Raw genomic sequence first — 21,044 nt, 5'->3', positions numbered from 1 at the left:
GAGAGAGAGAGAGAGAGAGAGACATCAATCGGTTGCCTCCTATACACATCCAGACCAGGGATCATACCTACAATCTGGTTATGTGCCCTGACCAGGAATTGAACCCAAAACCCTTTGGTGCATGGGATGATGGTCCAACCAACTGAGCCACACTGGCCAGGACCTAGATGAAATTCTTACATGCTAAATTATATATTCTTTGCATACTAATTTCTTATTTTTAAAAAAGGTAAATTGAATTTATACTCCATCTCCATCTAAAAATGATGACTGGTCTAAATGTTTGAAACATGTTAGGGTTTCTTTCTCCAACATTTAACATTTTCCATTTATACAAACAGATGGTCCCCACATACAATGGTTCGACTTAATGATAGACCGATACCCTAACAGGGCAGAGATGCTACTTGATTCACGATTAGGTTATGTCTTGATAAACCCACTGTAAGATGAAAATGCTTTTAAATGCAATGGCCGACCAAACATCATAGTTTACTTAGCCTAGCCTACTTTAAATGTGCTCAGAATATTTACATTAGCTTACAGCTGTGCAATTGTCTTGAGTTTCATCTCAAGAATATTTGCCTTCCTCTTTTCACCAGAAGCAGGAGACACAGATGGGAGTTTTACAGATATGATGGGATGCAAAAACATTGTTCACTGTAGAGTACCAATTGTTTAACCTCATAATCATGGGGGCTGCCACTGCCCAACACCACAAGAGAGAATCGTACTACACATCCCCAGCTGAGGAAAGGATCAAAATTCAAAATTCGAAGTACAATTTCTACCGAATGCATATTGCTTTCACATCATCGTAAAGTTGAAAAATCATTAAGTTAAACCACTGTTAAGTCAGGGTCCATCTGTGCTGTGTTGCTGTGTTTTTCAGATACTGTGTTCTGAGCATGTTTAAGGTAGCATCTTTAAGGCTAAGCTATGATGTTTGGTAGGAGTATTACAAGCATTTTCAACTAATGATATTTTTAGTTATGACAGATTTATCAGGGTATAACCCCATTGTAAGTCGAGTAGCACCTGTACATAATTGCTATGTCCCTCACATGCTTAGAATTGTCTAGAAGGATTTTCATCAAATTGTTGACTATAGGTTTTTCTTGCACATCAAGACTTAGAAGATTTCATAGTTTGCTCTGCATTTTTAATTTTTTAAAATATGCATTTAAAAATATATTTTTTAAAAATGCATTTAATTTTATAATATAAGAGTAGTTTTAAAGTTTCAATTATAAGACACTAAAGCTTTCATCTTAAATTTTAAAATAAGTGAATACTTTTAAGTAAAACCAGAGGAGCTGGCAAATACATTTAGAAGTTAGTATTTTTCACCCCTCAGTGGTTCTCAGCCTTCCTAATGCCGCGACCCTTTAATACAGTTCCTCATGTTGTGGTGACCCCCAACCATAAAATTGTTTTCGTTGCTACTTCAAAACTGTAATTTTCCTACTGTTATGAATCGTAATGTAAATATCTGATAGGCAGGATGTATTTTCATTATTCGCGACCCGCAGGTTGAGAACCGCTGCTTAGCCATATATAATTTGAGCTATTTACAAGAGAATTACTTTTCAAATTCAAAAAAGGTCTTAATTATTTATAACAAAAGAAAGTATTCTGACAATATTTATTATACTTACACAGACTCTGCATCCTTTTCTTTTTTAATTATTCCTGGCAAGCCAAAAGTCTTTCTTTTCCTTGGTTTTATACCTTAAAATAAATGTGTATTAAAAAATGTGTATTGTTACAGAAACATTAACTGTTCCTGATATATTAAATTTATGAATGCATCTTGTATCTAGACATATAATTTGCTCATAACCGTCGATACTAAATTTGGATGAGAGTAATGAATATATCTATTGCTAAACCCTAATACTGAAATCAGTTATATTCTTTTTAGACTTATATTAACATAAAATAGCCTATTATTCACCAAAAGGTTTTAGAAGATTCACTTGATCAATGAAATTCTCTTTTCTTCTCTAAGTATTCCCCAATTCAGTACATTATTTGCTATATTAGATTTTATTATAAATATAAGGAAATAGAAGGTCACAAAATATAAATGTGTTATTTTAAGTAAAAAGATGACTCAACATATCCATTAATAGTATAACATGGAAAGCTTATAATATGGCATCCATATGTTATCTCTAATATAAACAATGTTATGAGTGGACCTTACCATAAATGAGAAACAATTATTTTTGTTTTGACTAATATGGCAGTTCTTCCTCCTCTTCTATATGACAAATTAATTTTTAAAGGTCAGTCATGCTATTAAATTGTTGATGGAGTTCAGCACTTAAAGCTTAGCTGCTTCCTCTTTGAGAACTTGAGCACACCTAAGCTAACTTCTCATCTTATAGGTGAAGAAACTCCAGGGTATTATTTGTCCTTGTTTTTTTAAGTCAGTGTTATATGACTAAGTAAACACTATAACCAGGATTAGAATTCAGGTGTCTTAAAATAATGTACTTGCATTCAAGCAAAACAAACTCCCTCCAGTGGTCGGCAAACTGCGGCTCGGCAAACCGTGGCTCGCGAGCCACATGCGGCTCTTTGGCCCCTTGAGTGTGGCTCGTCCACAAAATACCAGCTCTTCCACAAAATACTGACTTCTGCGCATGGGCCACGAAGTTTCAATTGCACTGTACGTGCGCGCCCGCACGTGGTATTTTGTGGAAGAGCCACACTCGCCGAAACCGGTTTGGCTCAGTGGATAAAGCGTAGGCCTGCGGACTGAAGGGTCCCAGGTTCGATTCCGGTCAAGGGCATGTACCTGGGTTGCAGGCACATCCCCAGTGGGAGATGTGCAGGAGGCAGCAGATCGATGTTTCTCTCTCATCGATGTTTCTAACTCTCTATCTCTCTCCCTTCCTCTCTGTAAAATATCAATAAAATATATTTTTTAAAAAAAAGAGCCACACTCAAGGGGCCAAAGAGCCGCATGTGGCTCAGGAGCCGCGGTTTGCCGACCATGGTATACATTTATCATGTTATATTTTTTAAACCAACTACAGTTTTATTCTCACAGAGTAGTATTTACTATCTACATTTTACAATAAAGAAAGCTGAAACACAGAGAATTTAAATCATTCCTGCTCACAAACAGCTAGTAACCATATGAAGTCTAGGCCCCAGAGCTCCTGACTGCTCCAATAGTAAACTTACACATGACAGCAAACCATTTCTCCAAATTCTTACACAGGACTTAGAAAAAAATAGAAGTTTGCTTTCAAATTATTTCTAGTAGCTGACAAAGTAAGATTTCTAAAACATGACAAAAATAGCAGGCATCTCTTGGGTTTCATAATATGAAAAAGATCCATTTAAATAGAAAGAGTATATGTAGACTCTTTCTCAAGTCAAATCATTACTCATTCTGAATGATACTAATATTAACATTAATGCATAACCTCACTAATTACTGAAACATTACCTACTATAGAACAAGCACTATACATGAGTTTCATATTTATGACAATAGAATGTTTAAAAATGGGTGTCAATGGAGAAAACAATCTCAATGTATATTTGAAGAAAATGCATGTTATATTTAATCTTTTAAAATATATATTCTAATCACTAATCATTTTTACTAACCTGTTCATTTATTAAGTAAAAATTAGTTTCTGCAAGCCTTCAAACCACATTAAGATTTTTTACATCATTCCATAAACAAGCTCTAGCAATGGATAGCAGCCCCTCTTTATTTGTTCAATAAACAGAAGATATTAGCTAGTTATCACACATTACAACTAGTCAACTTACCTTCAACTGCACTAGCAGGGTCACATTCTTCAAATTCAATAAGGCCTAAAAAATATATGTATATGCATATATATAAACAACTGCTAGAAAAAGCTAGTAGAAAACAAGCAGATCAAATCCCATTATAATAAAAGTTGGCCCTTAAACAACATGGGTTTAAATGATGCAGGGACACTTATAGGCAGATTTTTTTCAATAAATACCTGTATTGTTTTTGATCCACAGGAGTTCACAGATGCTGAGGGCCGGCTGCATGCACTGATCTACACCATTTTATATAGGGGACTTGAGCATCTGTGAATTTTGGTATTTGAGGGGGTCGGGGAACCAATCCACCCATGGATACCAAGAGACAACTTAAGTTTTTGGGTAGTCAAGTTATATACAGATCTTCGACTGCATGAAGGTCAGCACCCATAACCCCCACATTGTTCAAGGGTCAACTGTATCTTTTTAAATGTTCTGAAATGTGTGTTCCAGTGTTATCTGTGTTAATACCAGTAATGATTTTAAAAATCAAGTAATCTTAACAGTGAAAATAATTGACTAGTTTATTATTATGATGACAATTTACTGAAAGCCCTTTAAATATGATATCACAGAACTGGAGACACAGAGATTTAACATGCAGTTTCTGCTTTCAAGGAGCTTGCAGTGTAGTTGAGAGAAAACATAGTAAGAGGGAGTTGCTGAATCCTCGGTTGTGTTCATGGGAAGGACAGGAGGCCAAGATAGTAAATAAAATACTACTAGAATGTAAGCTTGGGACCTTGTCTGTCTCATGCACCACAGTAAAAGGCAAATAAAAGGTTTTCTATATTTACTGAACAAATTAATTAATTATATAATAGCTAAGTGGTAATGCTGGGATTACAACCCAGATCTAACTCAGCTATTTCCAACTGGTGTGCTATATGTAAGACGCACACTGGTGTGCCACAGGAATTTTTTTAAAATGCAAAACCTGACCTCTTTTCCCTCAGATTGTTCAATTAAAACAATAGAATGTGACCCTGCTAGTGCAGTCTGGTGTGAATTAATCAGTTATACCTATTTTTTGTCAGATCAGCAAAAATATATCTTTGTTGTGCCACAGAATGTTAGTAGTTTGTGTACCATGAGATGAAAAAGGTTCAAAATCATTACTTTAGCTGCATAGCAGGTTAAGGAATTTAAACTGCAATTTGAAAGCAATGGGAAGAGTTTTCATGTAAGACACACACACACAAACACACACACACACACACACACACACACACACACACACTCCTGCAAAGAGGTTTATAGAAAAATTAATTTAGTAGTTGCATGAGTGATAGATTGTAGAAAAGGAGATGATAAAATAGAAATCAGAAAACAACTAAAATAGCCCTGAAATGACAGGTCTGCTGAGACTAGCCTTAAATGCCATAGAATATGGTGTATTTCATGTATGTAAAAATACCAAATTATTTTAGTAGAGAAAGTAGCAAAAGCATGAATTAATTACTCTTCTATCGAACTACCCCCAAAGCTAAATATCAGACTAAAAAATTATCTTCCATTAAATTATCATTTTAGCCCTGTTTTACAATACATACATTTATACAAGCCCAGCATTGTTGTGAAATAATTTTTAATTCATTAATGGTAATTGGTTCCGTTATAACAATTACCTGTTATAACAATATATTTAAAAATAGAGTTTGAAGATTAGATAATAGAGGATTTCACTACTATTTCTTCTGAGACATTAAGCTTAACTATAACTGTGTGCAAATTCATGATCAGAGTTCTCATTGATCATTCCATTATGAAAGAAACATTGCTCTACAACTAGGAACATCTAAAAATATTGGCTAAAATGTCTCCCAATCTAAGGTTTACTTCTTCAATTCATCTCTATACAAATAGAGCAGATTAACATTTAGTGATAAGCAGAATAAAACAGTCATAAAAGTGAGCTGGTAAACAAGGTCCTAATGAATTAATTAGCAATACCTTCCTTACTAGGGTATCTTATGATATATATAAACTTAAGTCAAGTCAGAAAATGGCCCAGTTAAAAATTTAAGAATTAAAAATCCACTCTTTGTAAAGCTAAGATTTCATTAAATGAAAGGGTAATGAGCTTGTTCTTAGATTCCTTTCAAGGCCTATGTTAATGGTTGATAAAGAGATAAGAACTGGAAGATCAATAAATGTAAAGAATTTTGGTGTATGTATCTTATAATTAGCAACTTTGTACTTGGTGTAAATATTATAAAGAATGTAAAATCTGCCCAGCTGGAGTGGTTCAGTTGGTTGGAGCATTTTTCCATGCACCTGAAGGTTGCCAGTTTGATTCCTGGTCAGGGCACGTATGTATAGAAGGCAACTGGTAGATGTATCTCTCTCACATTAATGTTTCCTTCTCCACCATCTCTCTCCCTCCCCCCCCCCCCCCCCGCTCTCTAAGCATGTCCTCCGGTAAGGATTTAAAAAAAAAAAAAGCCTGGCCAGGATGGCTCACTGGTTAAGCATTGAGGTCGGGTTTGATTCCCAGTCAGGGCACATGCCCGGGTTGTGGGCTCGATCCCAGTGTGGGGCGTTCAGGAGGCAGCAGATCAATGATTCTCTCTCATCGTTGATGTTTCTTTCTCTCTCCCTCTTCTTTCCTCTCTGAAATCAGTAAAAATATATTAAAAAATAAAAACAAAAAACTCTCCTGAATTACCAACAGCTGTATTATGTATTATGAGCTTTATCACTCACTAATAAAACTTGAGAGAATATAAACACCTGTCAAATAAATCTGAGAGTTTACAAAAAAAAGAACCAGAAATGTGGTTACTCAAAAATTCTCCTACACAGTAAGACAGCATATAATTTGTGCCCAGTAACCATTTACAGAATTTCTAATACTTAGGCTATTGGCTTACACTAGAGAAAAACAAAACATAAATGCCATACAAATTGCATTATTTACAAGTATGTAAAAATATGTCTAGAAAGACTTTTACAATATCACCTTAGCAAATACAGTATACTAGAGGTCCAGTGCACGAATTCGTGCACCAGAGGGATCCCTCAGCCTGGCCTGCAGGATCAGGCCAAAACTGGCTCTTCGACATCCCCTGAGGGATCTTGGATTGCGAGAGGGCACAGGCCAGGCTGATGGACCCCACAGGTGCACGATCGGGGCTGGGGAGGGATGCGGGAGGTTGGCTAGCCGGGGAGGGACCATGGGAGGGCTCCAGGACATGTCTGGCCCATCTCGCTCTGTCCCGATAGGCCGGACCCCAGCAGCAAGCTAACCTACCGGTCGGAGCATCTGCCCCCTGGTGGTCAGTGCATGTCACAGAGACTGGTCGACTGGTTTGTCTGCTCCCTGGTGGTCAGCGCACATCATAGCAAGTGGTTGAGAGTCAAAGCATATCATTAGCATATTATGCTTTGATTGGTTGAATGAACGACTGGACGATCGGAGACTTAGCATATTAGGCTTTTATTATATAGGATGTTATTTTAAGATTTTCATGAAAAACAGTATGGAGTTTCCTCAGAAAATTAAATATGGAACTGCCATTTGACCCAGTAAATCGCCTGGGATTATAGCCTAAGAAATCCAAAACACCAATCAGAAAGAATGTATGCACCCCTATGTTCATAGCAGTGCAATTTACAATAGCTAAGATCTGGAAACAGCCCAAGTGCCCATCAGTAGATGAGTGGATAAAAAAGCTGTGGTACACATTTATACCATGGAATACTACGCAGCAGTAAAAAAGAAGGATCTCTTACCCTTTGAGACAGCATGGAGGGACCTGGAGAGTATTATGCTAAATGAAATAAGCCAGTCAGAGAAAGACAAGTATCATATGATCTCACTCATATATGGAATCTAATGAACAAAGTAGATCCAGAGACATAGAAGCATGGAACAGACTGTCGAATCTCAGGGAAGGCAGAAAAAGATGGGTGGATGGAAAGAGATTAACCAAAGAATTTGTATGCATACATGCATAACCCATGGACCCAGATATAGGGGAGTGAAGGGGTTGGTGAAGGCCTGGGGTGGGGAGTGGGGATTGGCTAGAAGCGGTCAATGGGAGAAAAAAAGTGAACATATGTAATACTTTCAACAATAAACATTTTAAAAAAAGATTTTCGGATAGCTTTATATTTGTGAAAATAGTAAAAATATGCCTTAACTCTATAAAAATTAATCCCTTTAAACAAAATTCTATATATTTTTTCACAAAACCTTTTTCCTATACCAGATATATCTTGATGGCTCTTCTCTTTATCTTTTCTAAACATCCCTTAAAATTCATTTGAAATATGAAAATGTCCAATAAATCATTCAAAATGACATTTTTAAAATATAAGATGTCAAATCCTCTCAAATTGTAAAATATGTATTAAAAATTTTAAGCTGAGTACCACGTATACATAAGCTTTTCTATAAAAGATCAGAATACTAACACAGTTTGTGGTCTAATAAAACTAAATATACCCTTTTTTAAAAACATACATTAAATCATGCATGAAAAAGATTTTCTTTTCAAATTGCATATGCTCCACATGCTGTTTCATATGGCAAAGCTTTGTGTGCCTGGCTCAAGTGTCAGTTGACAGCTCAGCTGGATATCAATGCACACGCTCTGACTCCCCTTGCAGCTTGTCACTTCTTAACTGTTTCAGAAGTAGAAGGTTTATTCAGCACCTCCCTCAAATGCTGTCCACTGCCCATCATTCCGCTATTTAATCATAAACAATTTACTCTTCTTGACAGTACCACAGCCAAACTGAGAGCTAGAAAGAATAGTTTGCTACAACTGGAATTTCAACTCTTTTAGGCTCAATTAATTCTGTTGTCAAAATAAGTAACTGCTCTTAGCACTTACATTTTATGCTAGGCCACGAGGGCAATTTAGTTTGCATAAAAGCAAATAAGACCATTTTGGCTGTCTCCTGATGCTCTTTTACACATTATCTAAAAATGCTATCATGAGATCAATTAAAGGCAGAAGAAATTAAAGGCAGACCTCCAAAAAGTCAACTATCGAAAGCAAAACAATTCTTACATATGATGCTTTAATAACCAGGTAGGAATAAATTACTGCTATAAAAAAAGTTAACCAAAGAACATTACAAACTGTTGAACAAAAACAGACAGAGGTAAAGAAGCATCCAACAGACTAAACTAGAGCACTTATATATGCATGTGAGCATAACCTATGGACACAGACAGTATGGGGGTGAGGGCCTGTGCTGGGGGGTGGGAGTGGCTGGGGGGAGGTCAATGGGGAAAACAAAGGGGGAGACATATGTACTACTATTTGTAATACCTTAAACAATAAAATAAATTTTTTAAAAAATTTTTCTTATAAAAAAAAAATTCATCCCAATCTAATTTGTATCAAAACTTTTAAGAAATGCTAGAGAAAAAAAAGACAATTTATTTAACAGTAATCTTTATCATGACAAATATTCTGTGGAATGATGGAAAGAATAAAAAATGGTGAAATATTTAATAGTTCCCATTGTTTTGGTATCATTTCTAAATCTCAGGTCACCAACAGGGCAAGTTTACAACTTTGTCTAATTAAAAACTAGCCTCAAAACTCAAATAGTAAATCTGGATTACTCAAATCAAGCATGTTCCTGCATATCCCCAACTAAAACCACAGAACACTTGGTTCTAATTAGAAGCCAAAACAAATATGCACAGACCCCAAAATCTAACAAAAAGAATGATAGTGAAGGGGGTAGGGAAAGAGGGAGGAGAGAAAGATACCTGTGACTCATAATGAGAGTCAATGTCATGTTCTCAGGCTTGCTCCTGGGTCTGTTCAACTCAACACAGCCACATTCGTACATGCCTGGGATGGTGAACCAGGCAAGCTAACATGAAAAGGAGCGTCAAACTCCAGCTTGTGGTGTTATGGAAAGGGCATGGAGGCTCAAGTTCTGGTTTTATTGGTTGATTACCTTGGACTAGTTACCTTCTCTTTCGGAACCTAAGTCATATCATTTGTAAAAATGATATGAGGTATAACAATAATACCTTTTGCCATATTTGCTTTCTCTTTCTCTCAACACATACCTAATAGTACACACATTTTTTTTTCCTTTTCTTGCCTGCCAAGTCATTTACAAGTAAGTTACATCAATGCCACTTCATTTCAAGAATATTTATTTTAATAAAGGGCTTGTTAAAAAATTCCCTCAATCCAATAGTTCCAAATCCCAACTTCTAGTACAATGCTTCCTGCATCAGAATCACCAGGAGGTCTTGTTCAACCACAAACTGCTGGGCTCCACCCCCACAGTGTCCTACTTGGAAGGTCTAGGTTGGTGCTTGGGAATATGCATTTTTAACAAATTCCCATGGCACTTTGAAATTTACAGACCTAGCGAACCCCTGGGTCCACTGCCAGATATTCAGTACATCTAGAGAGTGCTTCTCCAATTTTATTGTGAATACAAACTGCTGGCGAATCTTATTAAAATGCAGATTCTGATGCAGTAGGACTGGGGTAGGGTTTGAGATTCTACATTTGTAACAAGCATCCAATGATGTAATGCTCCAAGTTCTCAACAATGGCTGCACATTACAAGCAGATGAGAAATTAAAAAATATAGTGGTACCAAGGCCCATCCTAGACCAATGAAATCAGTATTTCTGGGATAGTGCACTGTCTGTATGTCTGTACTTATTTTGTTGTTGTTAATCCTCACATGAGGATATTTTTTCCATTGCTTTTCAGAGAGAGTGGAAGAGAAGGTGGGATGGGAGGAGGGAAGGGGGGGAGGGAGAGAGATAGAGACAGAGACAGAGACAGACAGAGAGATATGCTAGAGACACACTGAAAGGTTGCCTCCTACAAATGCCCAGATTGAGGTAGGGAGAAAATCCACCACCCAGTTATGTGTCCTTGACAGGAAATCAACCCCAGACCCTTCAGTGTGTGGGGCCAATGCTCTAACCACTGAACACACTGACCAGAAGTGCACTTTTTTAAAAAAGAGAAATGAAAAGGGAAAATATTTCTATAAATGATTCTCATATGTACCCAAGGCTTGAGAACCAGTGATGAGGCAAACTTAAGAACCCTGTTCTTAAATCAGAGAAACAGAATTTTAACCATGGAATTTCAGTCGCTGTGAAACCTTCCAAATTTTCATCTAGTTCTCCAAACAGAATCTTAGCATTGAAATATAATCTCCTCCTATATCCAAAATCTGGCAATGCCTTCATACCCCCAAACTGAGTCATGTTTTCACCCTCTGTGATCCTGATAAAACCTTGGGCAATTATACTCACTCACTTTTCTCTAGTAACTTCCCCCTTCTCCACAGGTGCTGCAGAAGCCATGCTTATACTGAATGACCTAGTCAGAACTGACTAGACTAGAAAGATCACCTGACTCAAGATTTCTTGAACCAGATTCTTTCTCCCAGAAATTTGGAAATGATCAAAAACCTGGATTAATTCTGAGCTGTGGCTGCAATTAACAAAAAGTAAAAGTACCTAAAAATTATTGGGAGGTGCCCGAGAAAGCAAAGAAAGCAATTCTGCAAAGAAAAAAACAAAGCCATAAAAATGCAGAGATTACTAGTAAATAAAGGAAAAATGATACCTAGTATGCCTACAGGTATGGGTTTCTTTCTGCAGCCTGGCTCCATTCCTGATTTTGGATCCTTGGGATACCTTGGTTTCTTTCTAATCAATTTCCTTTTAAGTTCAAATTGGCTTGAGTTAGCTTCTTTTACATAATGCAAAAAGAACTAAAACTCTGTCCTTGTTATTATGCACGTGTAAAAATTATAATCAGCTTACTTTTTCATATTTTGTTGCCACTGTTTATACATTTAACATTTTAATAGCTATTTCAAATTAGAGAATTCAGCTTTCCTTAAACAAAGCCTGCACAAAAACAGTTTAATCTTTACTTCACAATTTAGGATTATTATTATGAGGTTCAGTTACTGTGATATGACTGCAGATGTAGCTGGTGCAGAATGTCAAATTAAATGGTTTCTGAACCGAAGAACAGCAAAATCAGCTGTTGAAGAAAGATTATGTGTGGTTATGAGGTACAAAATTCTAATCTTATCCTATCCTATCCTATATCATAAAAGGGTAATATGCAAATCGACCAAACGGCAGAACGACCAGTCGCTATGATGTGCACTGACCACCAGGGAGCAGACTCTCAACGCAGGAGCTGCCCTATGGTGGTCAGTTCCACTCCCATAGGGGGAGCACCGCTCAGCCAGAAGCCCTGAGCCAGGCTCATGGCTGGTGAGCACAGCAGCGGTGGCAGGAGCCTCTGCCGCCTCCACAGAAGCACTAAGGATGTCCAACTACTGGCTTAGGCCTGCTCCCCTATGGGGAGGGAGCGGGCCTAAGCCATCAGTTGGACATCCCCCGAAGGCTCCCGGACTGAGAGAGGGCACAGACTGGGCTGAGGGAACACCCCCCCACACCCCCCACCGCCAGTGCACAAATTTCGTGCACCAGGCCTCTAGTGTATTATAACATCTCTGCTACTATACTACACAAGACATGTTCTCTCTAACACAGGTAGCCAAACACTTTCTGTGGAGTAAGACAGTAAATATTCTAGTTTCTGTGGGCCATAAGGTCTGTCACAACTACTGAACTCTACTGTTGTATGTAGTGTGAAAGCAGCCACAGACAATACACAAACATGTGTGACTGTGTTAAAAAAATCTTTTATGGACACTCAAATCTGATTTTGTAATTTTCATATATCACAAATGCAACTCTTCTTTTAATTTTTCCCCCTAATCATTTAAAAATGTAAAACCATTCTTTGCTTATAGGCCTTACAAAAATAAGCAGAGTTAAATATGGCTCAATGGTCATAGTTTGTCCACTCCTGCTCTAAAAGATACAAAAGAATCATTATCAAATGGCACATATATCCCACAGGGCAGAGTTCTACACCTCTGCCCTAGGTGGCTAGGACACAATAGGTAGAAGTGTACTCCTTCACAGAGTAGAGCTTTTCTATTTTATTTCCTTTGAGGGCTCTCCTCCTCTACTCTCCTGTTTGTGCTAATCTACATTATTCTCTCCCCTAATCATTATTCATTCTTCTTTCCTCTTTTTCTGGTCACTGCCCCTTACTATCGAATAGAAAAACCAAGTAATCACAGGATATCTGGTATGGTTTATGGGTCTCTGGCTCTTAGCTATTTTTAATTTTGCTTTCTACACAAGGGTTTCTGCTTCTCTGATTTAAAAAATAATAAATGGTGAGAGTAGTGGTAAGAAGTTCTATTTACAGGTTTGACATTATTCCAAATCCTTAATGGGTCTAAAAAGATGATCACTAGATTTTATTTTTTTAATTATTTGCTTTACCCTATACTTTAAAATAATACACCTAATGTAGAAGCCAAAATATTCCAAATACCTAAACTAACCAATTTCATTTAAGCAGTCTGACCACAGAAATATCATTTTTCCCTTTTTCTTTGTGGCTGATTATTTTTTATATCTATCTTTCTCAGGCTTTTCCTATTGTATCTTCAAACACAGTATAATCTCTGGAAGTCAAAAAATTGAAGCTATACACCTATATTGCTATATAATGAAAATACAATAAGCATTTCAACATAACCTTTTCTCTAAACATATTAAGCACTGGCCTACCAACTTTTCATTTTAAGTTACCCTTTTGTTTCTTATAAATTAAAAACTTGCTTAACTTTTATGAATTATAAACAATATACAGAATTTTACTGAAAGATGGCGCGCCCTCCTTGGGGCACACCCATACAAATCTCCTTTTCAAGTGAATTTTCTTTCTTCTAAACTCTAAGGGTCTCCATGAGACTTGCAACCAGGGGAGTAATGGGCAGTGGCTGCTTGTCTGGGCTAACCCCCTGGGTCCTGTCTCCAAGCCCCCTTTTCTCTGATTTTCCAGTGTACTGACATGACAGCAGCCCCACATTGGCTCCCTTCTTTCCCATAACGTCTCTAGAGAGCCAAAGCAGCCTTGCCCAGGCTCTCTCCTGTTGCTTCTTCTTAGGCACTTCCTTGTTTCACTGTTCCCAGCTTTAATAAATACACTCTTAAAATCATAAATTAATTAATTAACTAACTAATTAATTAAGCAGAATGACTATAAAACAGGAAACTTCAAAAATATGGACTTTAATCTCCTTTGGCAACTAAAATAGATGGGAATAGGTAGAAATACTAGATAATGTTATTAGAACATAAAAAGATATTCAAAATTAGAAAACACCTGTTTTTTCATGACCCTTTCAGATGAGAGGTGCTTTGATGTTTCAAGCATCCAATTACAGTGACTCAAATTCCAGAAGAGCCAGGCAGTACTATACTAAAAAAAGTAATGTCAAAAGCAGTATGGGGGTTCCTCAAAAATATAAAAGTAGAACCACCATAAGATCCAGCAATTCTGAGTATTTATCTGAAAGAAATGAAATCTCTATCTCAAAAAATATATTTCCCCCCCCCCCCCCCCCCCGTTCACTGCAGCTCTATTTACAATAGCCAAGACATAGAGAAACAACCTAAATGTCCACTTACAGATGAATGGATCAAAAAATGTGGTGTATATATACAATGGAATATTATTCAGCCATAACAAAGAAGAAAAGTCTGTTCTATGACAATATGGATGGAACCTGAGGGTATTACGCTAAGTGAAATAAGTCAGAGAAAGACAAATACTGTATAATCTTATTTATATGTGGAATCTAAAAAGAAATACAAAGAACAGGTTAGTGGTTGTCAGAGGTGGGGAGTGGGAGATTAGAAAAATGGGTGAAAGTAGTAAAAAAGCTATAAACTTCCAGTTACAAAGTCAAAAAGTCCCGGAGATGTAATACATAGCATGGTGACTACACTTAACAATATTGTACCGTGTATTTGAAAGGTACGAAAGTAGTTCTTAAAAGTTCTTACCATGAGAAAAAAAAATTGTAACTATGTGTGGGGATGGATATTTAAACTAAACTTATTTTGGTAATCATTTTGCAATAAGTACAATATATCAAATCATTACAAACTAATACAGTATTATATGTCAATTATATATCAATTAAAAAAGTAATGACAAAAATGTCACTGCATATAATTAGTATAAAATAGTCTCAACGAATAGGGAAAAAATGTCAATGCTCTCAGTGTTTGACACAGGATAACTGGAGACAAAGTTAGAGGTTATATCTTACAACAGGTTAACTGACTAAAAAAAAAAAAGTCATTTTACAGCACAAGATAAATAATTTTTTGATTTACAAAGCTTTCTCGTTGTTGTTGTTGTTAATCCTCACCCAAGGATATTTTTTCCATTGGTTTCTTTTTTAGAGAGAATGGAAGGGAGAGGTAGAGACAGAGAAACATCACTGTGAGAGAGACACCTAGATTGGTTGCCTCCTGTACACACCCCGACAGGGGCCAGGGATCGAGCCTACAACCGAGGTGTGCCCCTGACCGGAATCTAACCCAGGAACCTTCAGTCCACGGGCTGACGCTCTAACCACTGTACAAAACCAGCTAGGGCGGCTTACAAGATGTTTAAAGAACTGGGCCTCTTTTTAAAATGTGTAATCCATAGGACTAAAACTAATTTTAAAAGGACTTCTTCATCCACCAGAGGGGGCACTTACAAAACAGGAGAAAAAAAAATGTTAACAGCAATCAATAGTATACAAATTGAAGGTTAGAATACATCTTACAAAGCAAAATCCTTTAAGTCTATGAATTCCATACAACCACATGTAAAATTGATTGCTATTTTTCTGAGAAACTCAAAATTTTCATCATTGTTATGGGTTCCAAGACTCGTTTGTTCATGTGTTCACAAACTGAAGAAATACATGTGTAAGAGCTAAAACTAGTCACCCATAGCAAGTCAACTAGAGAAGTGATATTTATCTTTCCAATAAATCCCACACTCTCCCTCCTTTTTTAAAGTTAGTACTAGGACCAGCTTTTTGAAAGTCAGTCACAATGTCAACAGTCATCCTGAAACAGTCACCTAATTCTGGGTCTAGTGATTCTAGACAAGCCCATGTCATCACCATTCTCGGACTCCCTCTCACCATTTAGCTTCAGAAGTTTTCTACATCTTAGTATATCCTGAGGCCAGTAAATTTAAATTTATAAAGAAATAATATCCATTATTAGCTACCTATTAATTAGGAATGTATTAATTTTTTGAAAATAACATCTATTAAGTACTCAATAAATGTAACATTATTTCATGTAAACCTCATGACCCCATGAGGTTAAGTACTATTATTATCCCCCCTTTACAGATGAGGGCATTAAGGCTTAAAGATCTCAATGCTAGTAAAGAGTGGACCACAAACTACAGGGCTAAATACTGTGCTGTACCACAAATAAGAAAACTGAAATTTTTATTGAGGTAATTGTAGATTCACATACAGTTGTTTTTTAAAAAAAAATACATGATGATCCCTTGTACACCTTTGCTTGGTTTCCTACATTTTGGAAAACTACACTATAACGTAGCAAACAAGATACTGATAATGATACAATCTACCAATCTTGTTTAGATTTCTAAGGCATTTTTAACCAGCTGATACATCTTTGCTTTTATTCTATGAACACTTCTAAATGCTCTATATAAAATTATACTTGTTCCCCAATTGTTTTTACTCTCTTAATTGGTCTTCACTTATAATTTAATCTCTTTTTAAGGAATTTTAGGGTTTCTCGTTGTTTAATAGTTATGTATCTCAACATCCTATTCTCTCTATATATGTAAACTAACTAGAATCCTGGCATTTAATCCCAGCTCTAACATGTATTAGTTTAGGTAAATCATTTAACCTCTCAACATTTCTCTCAACCTACCCTCAAAGAGTTGTTGAAGATCAGTTTGCCTGCAAAGTGGTTAGCACAGTACCTGGCTAACTTAGCAGAATTAAGTGCTCACTAAACTTTAACTATAATTTACTATTTGTTCACCAAGACTTTTCAAACAGCAAATCCATTCATTCCAGCCTCCGTAATATGCTAACCTTATCCATTTGGTCACTAATTCATTTAAAAAAATGTACTGTTTACACATAAAGATGATAAACAGATGAATCAAATACATAACTTTTTTTTCACAAGCACACAATTATAAAATTTTTTTGTTAATTCTCACCCAAGGATATTTTTTTCCATTTATTTTTCTTAGAGAGAATGGAAGGGAAGAGGAGAGAGAGGGAGAGAGGGAAAGAGAAGGGGGGAGGGGGAAAGCGCAACATCAATGTGAGAGAGACACATCGATTGGTTGCCTCCTGCACAAGCCCTGACCGGGGCCAGGGATGGAGCCTGCAACCAAGATATACTAATATACACCTGATCAGAATCAAATCCTAAACTCTTTGGTGCACAGGCCAACGCTCTAACCCACTGAGCCAAACAGCTAGGGCACACAATTATTAAAATTTAAGGTAATGGCAACAATGCCAAAAAAAGTACTGTTAAAGTTCTCTGGCACTTTTGATGGCGGAAGTAACATGTGAACTGACTCTTTAAGAATTTTTTCTTTAGACAAATAAATGGGAAGACATGGGGTAGAAAAGGAGTGGGATATAACATTTTCTAGAATAAGGACATAGGGCAACTAAGATACCAAGAGAAAAGAGGGGGCTTGTATAGGAAACAGCAAACAGTTCAGGCTGGCTGCACTGAAGGGTGGCTGTAAAAGGAACAATGGAAAATAAGACTGAAGACTGGCCAAGGCCTGATCCTGAAAGGCTTCGAATCCAAGTCCAGAATCTAAGTTTCACTCTGTCTATAATAAAAAGTCAAAGATTTATGAGTAGCACAATTACGAGTTCAAAATTGTAGAGTCAAAACATGAATGTGCTATAACGTGTAAAGTGGATTGCTGTGCTAGTATTTAGAAACCTGCTGCTGCAATTAATCAGGTAGGTAGAAAGAGCATGGAAAGAAGGGCTGAAGGGAAAATCTAATAACAATTGAATTAATATATGACTTGAAACTTGATGAAATGTGGGAAGAATAAAGTAAAGAAGATTTCGGTTTCAAGCCTTAGTTCTGTGAACTGCACTGAGGAAAAATGGTTCCTGCACTTCTCTAAAAATAACTTGTCTATTTTCCTGAATTCCAAACCATACTTTAACTTCTTTACTGGACTGAATTATTTTTACCTGTGAAACCAATATTGTAGAGTAACTAACAGATTGAAGAAATGTAGAAACTATGATGAACAGGAGAAGGGAATAAGCTACTTATTATATTTGATATATCATAACATGCTTATTAAAAGTAAGATTCAGGATACCTATAAACATCTGTTCATGAAACAGGAACCAGGATTCCTGTATTCATTTGTTCACTGCTGTATCCTTAGTGTCTACCGGTACACAGTGCCGGGAATACTTGTTAGCACTCTACTCTGTTTTAAAAATGGCCTTCTGTTGCTAATTGACTTTAAAAAATATAAACTGCAACATATTAACTTAGTAAAGGTTATAATAACCATTTTAAGTAATACTAAATTGTTAACCACTAAAGGTTAAAACAAAAATCTTAATTTTTAACATATCATCAGACACAAAGTAAATGATACCTAAGATTTGACACAAATTTTCAGGTATCTCCCAAGCTCCATTTTGCAGTTTTGCAATTTAAAGGCAAACACATTAGTTGCTGGATGGGAAACATGAATACATTTCCTTGCAGAGTTTATCATCTTACCAGGTCTTTCCTTCCCAGTGCCTTTTGACTCAGCAAATTTTTGTATCAAGCTTTCAACTGTAGTGTTAGCCATATTATTTATAAATTCTTCATGGACCTATTAAAATGAGATAAAGATAAATTCTTTCTTTTTCTGTACATATTCTTACTGTCAGACAAAACTTCCACAAAGCAATTAAAATTCATTACACCAAATGTGTATTTTTTGAGCCAGAGACTTTAAGAACTTTCATTTACTAAACATGGTCTGTTGCCTATCTTACACTGTTAGTAGAATTACGGGTACCAATCACTGTTTACATGAACCCCTTAGATATGGCTGCACAACCTTAGAAATAAATGCAGCTTCTTGTTTCTTGAAATGTTTTGGAACATAATCCTTATGATAAATAAAAATTGCACAGGCAATTAAAAGTTTTAGATCTTTAATAATAAAGAATAACAGACTTCATCTTTCTCTACTATATTTCAATGCATCCCAAATTGTGATCATTAAACCGCCTTTACATTTCTGAAAAATATCTAAGTACAAGTTCTATAACTTACAGCTGCTGTTCTAAATTTTAAAATAGTAAAACTTCAAAAAAGATATATTAAAAAATTGGTAACTTCAGAATTTTAACATAAAGAGAACTGAACATAGTTAACTTTAAAAATTAATTTGAATTATCATCCCTGATGACCAATCAAAAATCCAGTTTATTTTACAGTTAATACATGTAAATACATATTTTTTAAATATATTTTTATTGATTTCAGAGAGGAAGGGAGAAGGAGAGAGAGACAGAAACATCAATGATGAGAGAGAATCATTGATAGGCTGCTTTCTGCATGCCCCCTACGGGGGATCGAGCCCTCAACCTCGGCATGTGGCCTTGACCAGAATTGAACCTGGGACCCTTCAGTCCACAGGCTGATGCTCTATCCACTGAGCCAAACTGGCTAGGGCTGTAAATACATATTTTTTTATCTGAAATAATTCAGTATCATGTTATGAGTTTGGGATTTTTAAAGAGTCATAAATGAGGGAGAGACCAAGATGGCGGCATAGGTAAACACCGCAGACTGCTGCCGCAAACAACCACTTCAAAAATACAACTAAAAGACGGAACGGACATCACCCAGAACCGCAGGAAGGCTGGCTGAGGAGAGACTCTTCAACTAGAAGGAAAAATAACAGCACACCGAGGCTCAGAGGAGGCGCAGTGTGGAAAATACTCAGGTGCGGAGGTGCGCGCGCAAAGCGGGCTGGTGGCTGAGAGCGCGGTTGTCGTTTTCGGTCAGGGGGGAGTCTCAGACTCTGAGCTCCAGATACGGGCGAATCGCTGGGGACTCGGACCCAAACGGGAGAAGCGGGAGTGTCTGGCATCAGTTGGAAGGCAGCTTTCCCTCCGAGGTTTGCAGCGGTTCCGGGGGTTCTGAGAAGCAGAGCCTCTGGGAACAGGACTGAGGGCACCATAACGGCTCCCTCCGCCCGCCCTGTTGAGCCCGCCCCGCCCAAGCCCTGCGCAGAGCCATTTGCCGGATCGCCTCAGGCAAAGGCTAGATTAGCACCTCCCCAGAGGACAGAAGTTTTCCGCGGCAGACACAGCTGATTCACACAGCCAGTCGGCCTGGTGGTCAAATCCCTCTAGTATTAACTACAACAATCAAGGCTCAACTAGAACAAGACTGCGCACAAAGACCACTAGAGGGTGCACCAAGAAAGCATAAAAAATGCGGAGACAAAAAAACATGACAGAAATGGAGGATATAGAGCTAAAAAACGCAATTTTGAGGGCTTGCAATAAACTTTTGGAGAGCTTCACGAAAACTAATGAGACCCTCGATGCTATGATAAAGAAACTAGAAATTAAGCATACACGCTCTGAAATAAAGAATATTACACCCAATAGCAGACCAGAGGAGCGCAAGAATCAAGCCAAAGATTTGAAATGCGAAGAAGCAAAAAACACCCAACCGGAAAAGCAAAATGAAAAAAGAATCCGAAAATACGAAGATAGTGTAAGGAGCCTCTGGGACAGCTTCAAGCGTACCAACATCAGAATAATAGGGGTGCCAGAAGATGAGAGACAGCAAGATATTGAAAACCTATTTGAAGAAATAATGGCAGAAAACTTCCCCCACCTGGTGAAAGAAATGGACTTACAGGTCCAAGAAGCGCAGAGAACCCCAAACAAAAGGAATCCAAAGAGGACCACACCAAGACACATCATAATTAAAATGCCAAGAGCAAAAGACAAAGAGAGAATCTTAAAAGCAGCAAGAGAAAGAAACTCAGTTACCTACAAGGGAATACCCATACGACTGTCAGCTGATTTCTCAACAGAAACTTGGCAGGCCAGAAGGGAATGGCAAGAAATATTCAAAGTGATGAATACCAAGAACCTACAACCAAGATTACTTTATCCAGCAAAGCTATCATTCAGAATTGAAGGTCAGATAAAGAGCTTCACAGATAAGGAAAAGCTAAAGGAGTTCATCACCACTAAACCAGTATTATACGAAATGCTGAAAGGTATCCTTTAAG

The 21,044-nt window shown here is 37.1% G+C and overlaps 1 protein-coding gene across 2 annotated transcripts in view; it reads right to left on the bottom strand.

Annotated features, from left to right (window-relative positions):
• Positions 1-21,044, bottom strand: part of FCHO2 (FCH domain only 2) — a 105,945-nt gene that overhangs the window by 48,836 nt on the left and 36,065 nt on the right. For both annotated transcript variants that reach the window (XM_014549582.1, XM_005858013.2), the window contains exons 8-10: positions 18,515-18,611; positions 3,799-3,843; positions 1,659-1,731 (exon numbers count right to left, since the gene is read on the bottom strand). In XM_014549582.1, coding sequence (XP_014405068.1) covers positions 1,659-1,731; positions 3,799-3,843; positions 18,515-18,611 — 215 coding nt within the window. The remainder of the gene's footprint in view (positions 1-1,658; positions 1,732-3,798; positions 3,844-18,514; positions 18,612-21,044) is intronic.

Source organism: Myotis brandtii, unplaced genomic scaffold (genome assembly GCF_000412655.1).
Source record: "Myotis brandtii unplaced genomic scaffold, ASM41265v1 scaffold115, whole genome shotgun sequence".
In the NCBI taxonomy this organism is placed as follows: Eukaryota; Metazoa; Chordata; class Mammalia; order Chiroptera; family Vespertilionidae; genus Myotis; species Myotis brandtii.
This window is presented reverse-complemented; position numbering and strand designations above follow the sequence as displayed.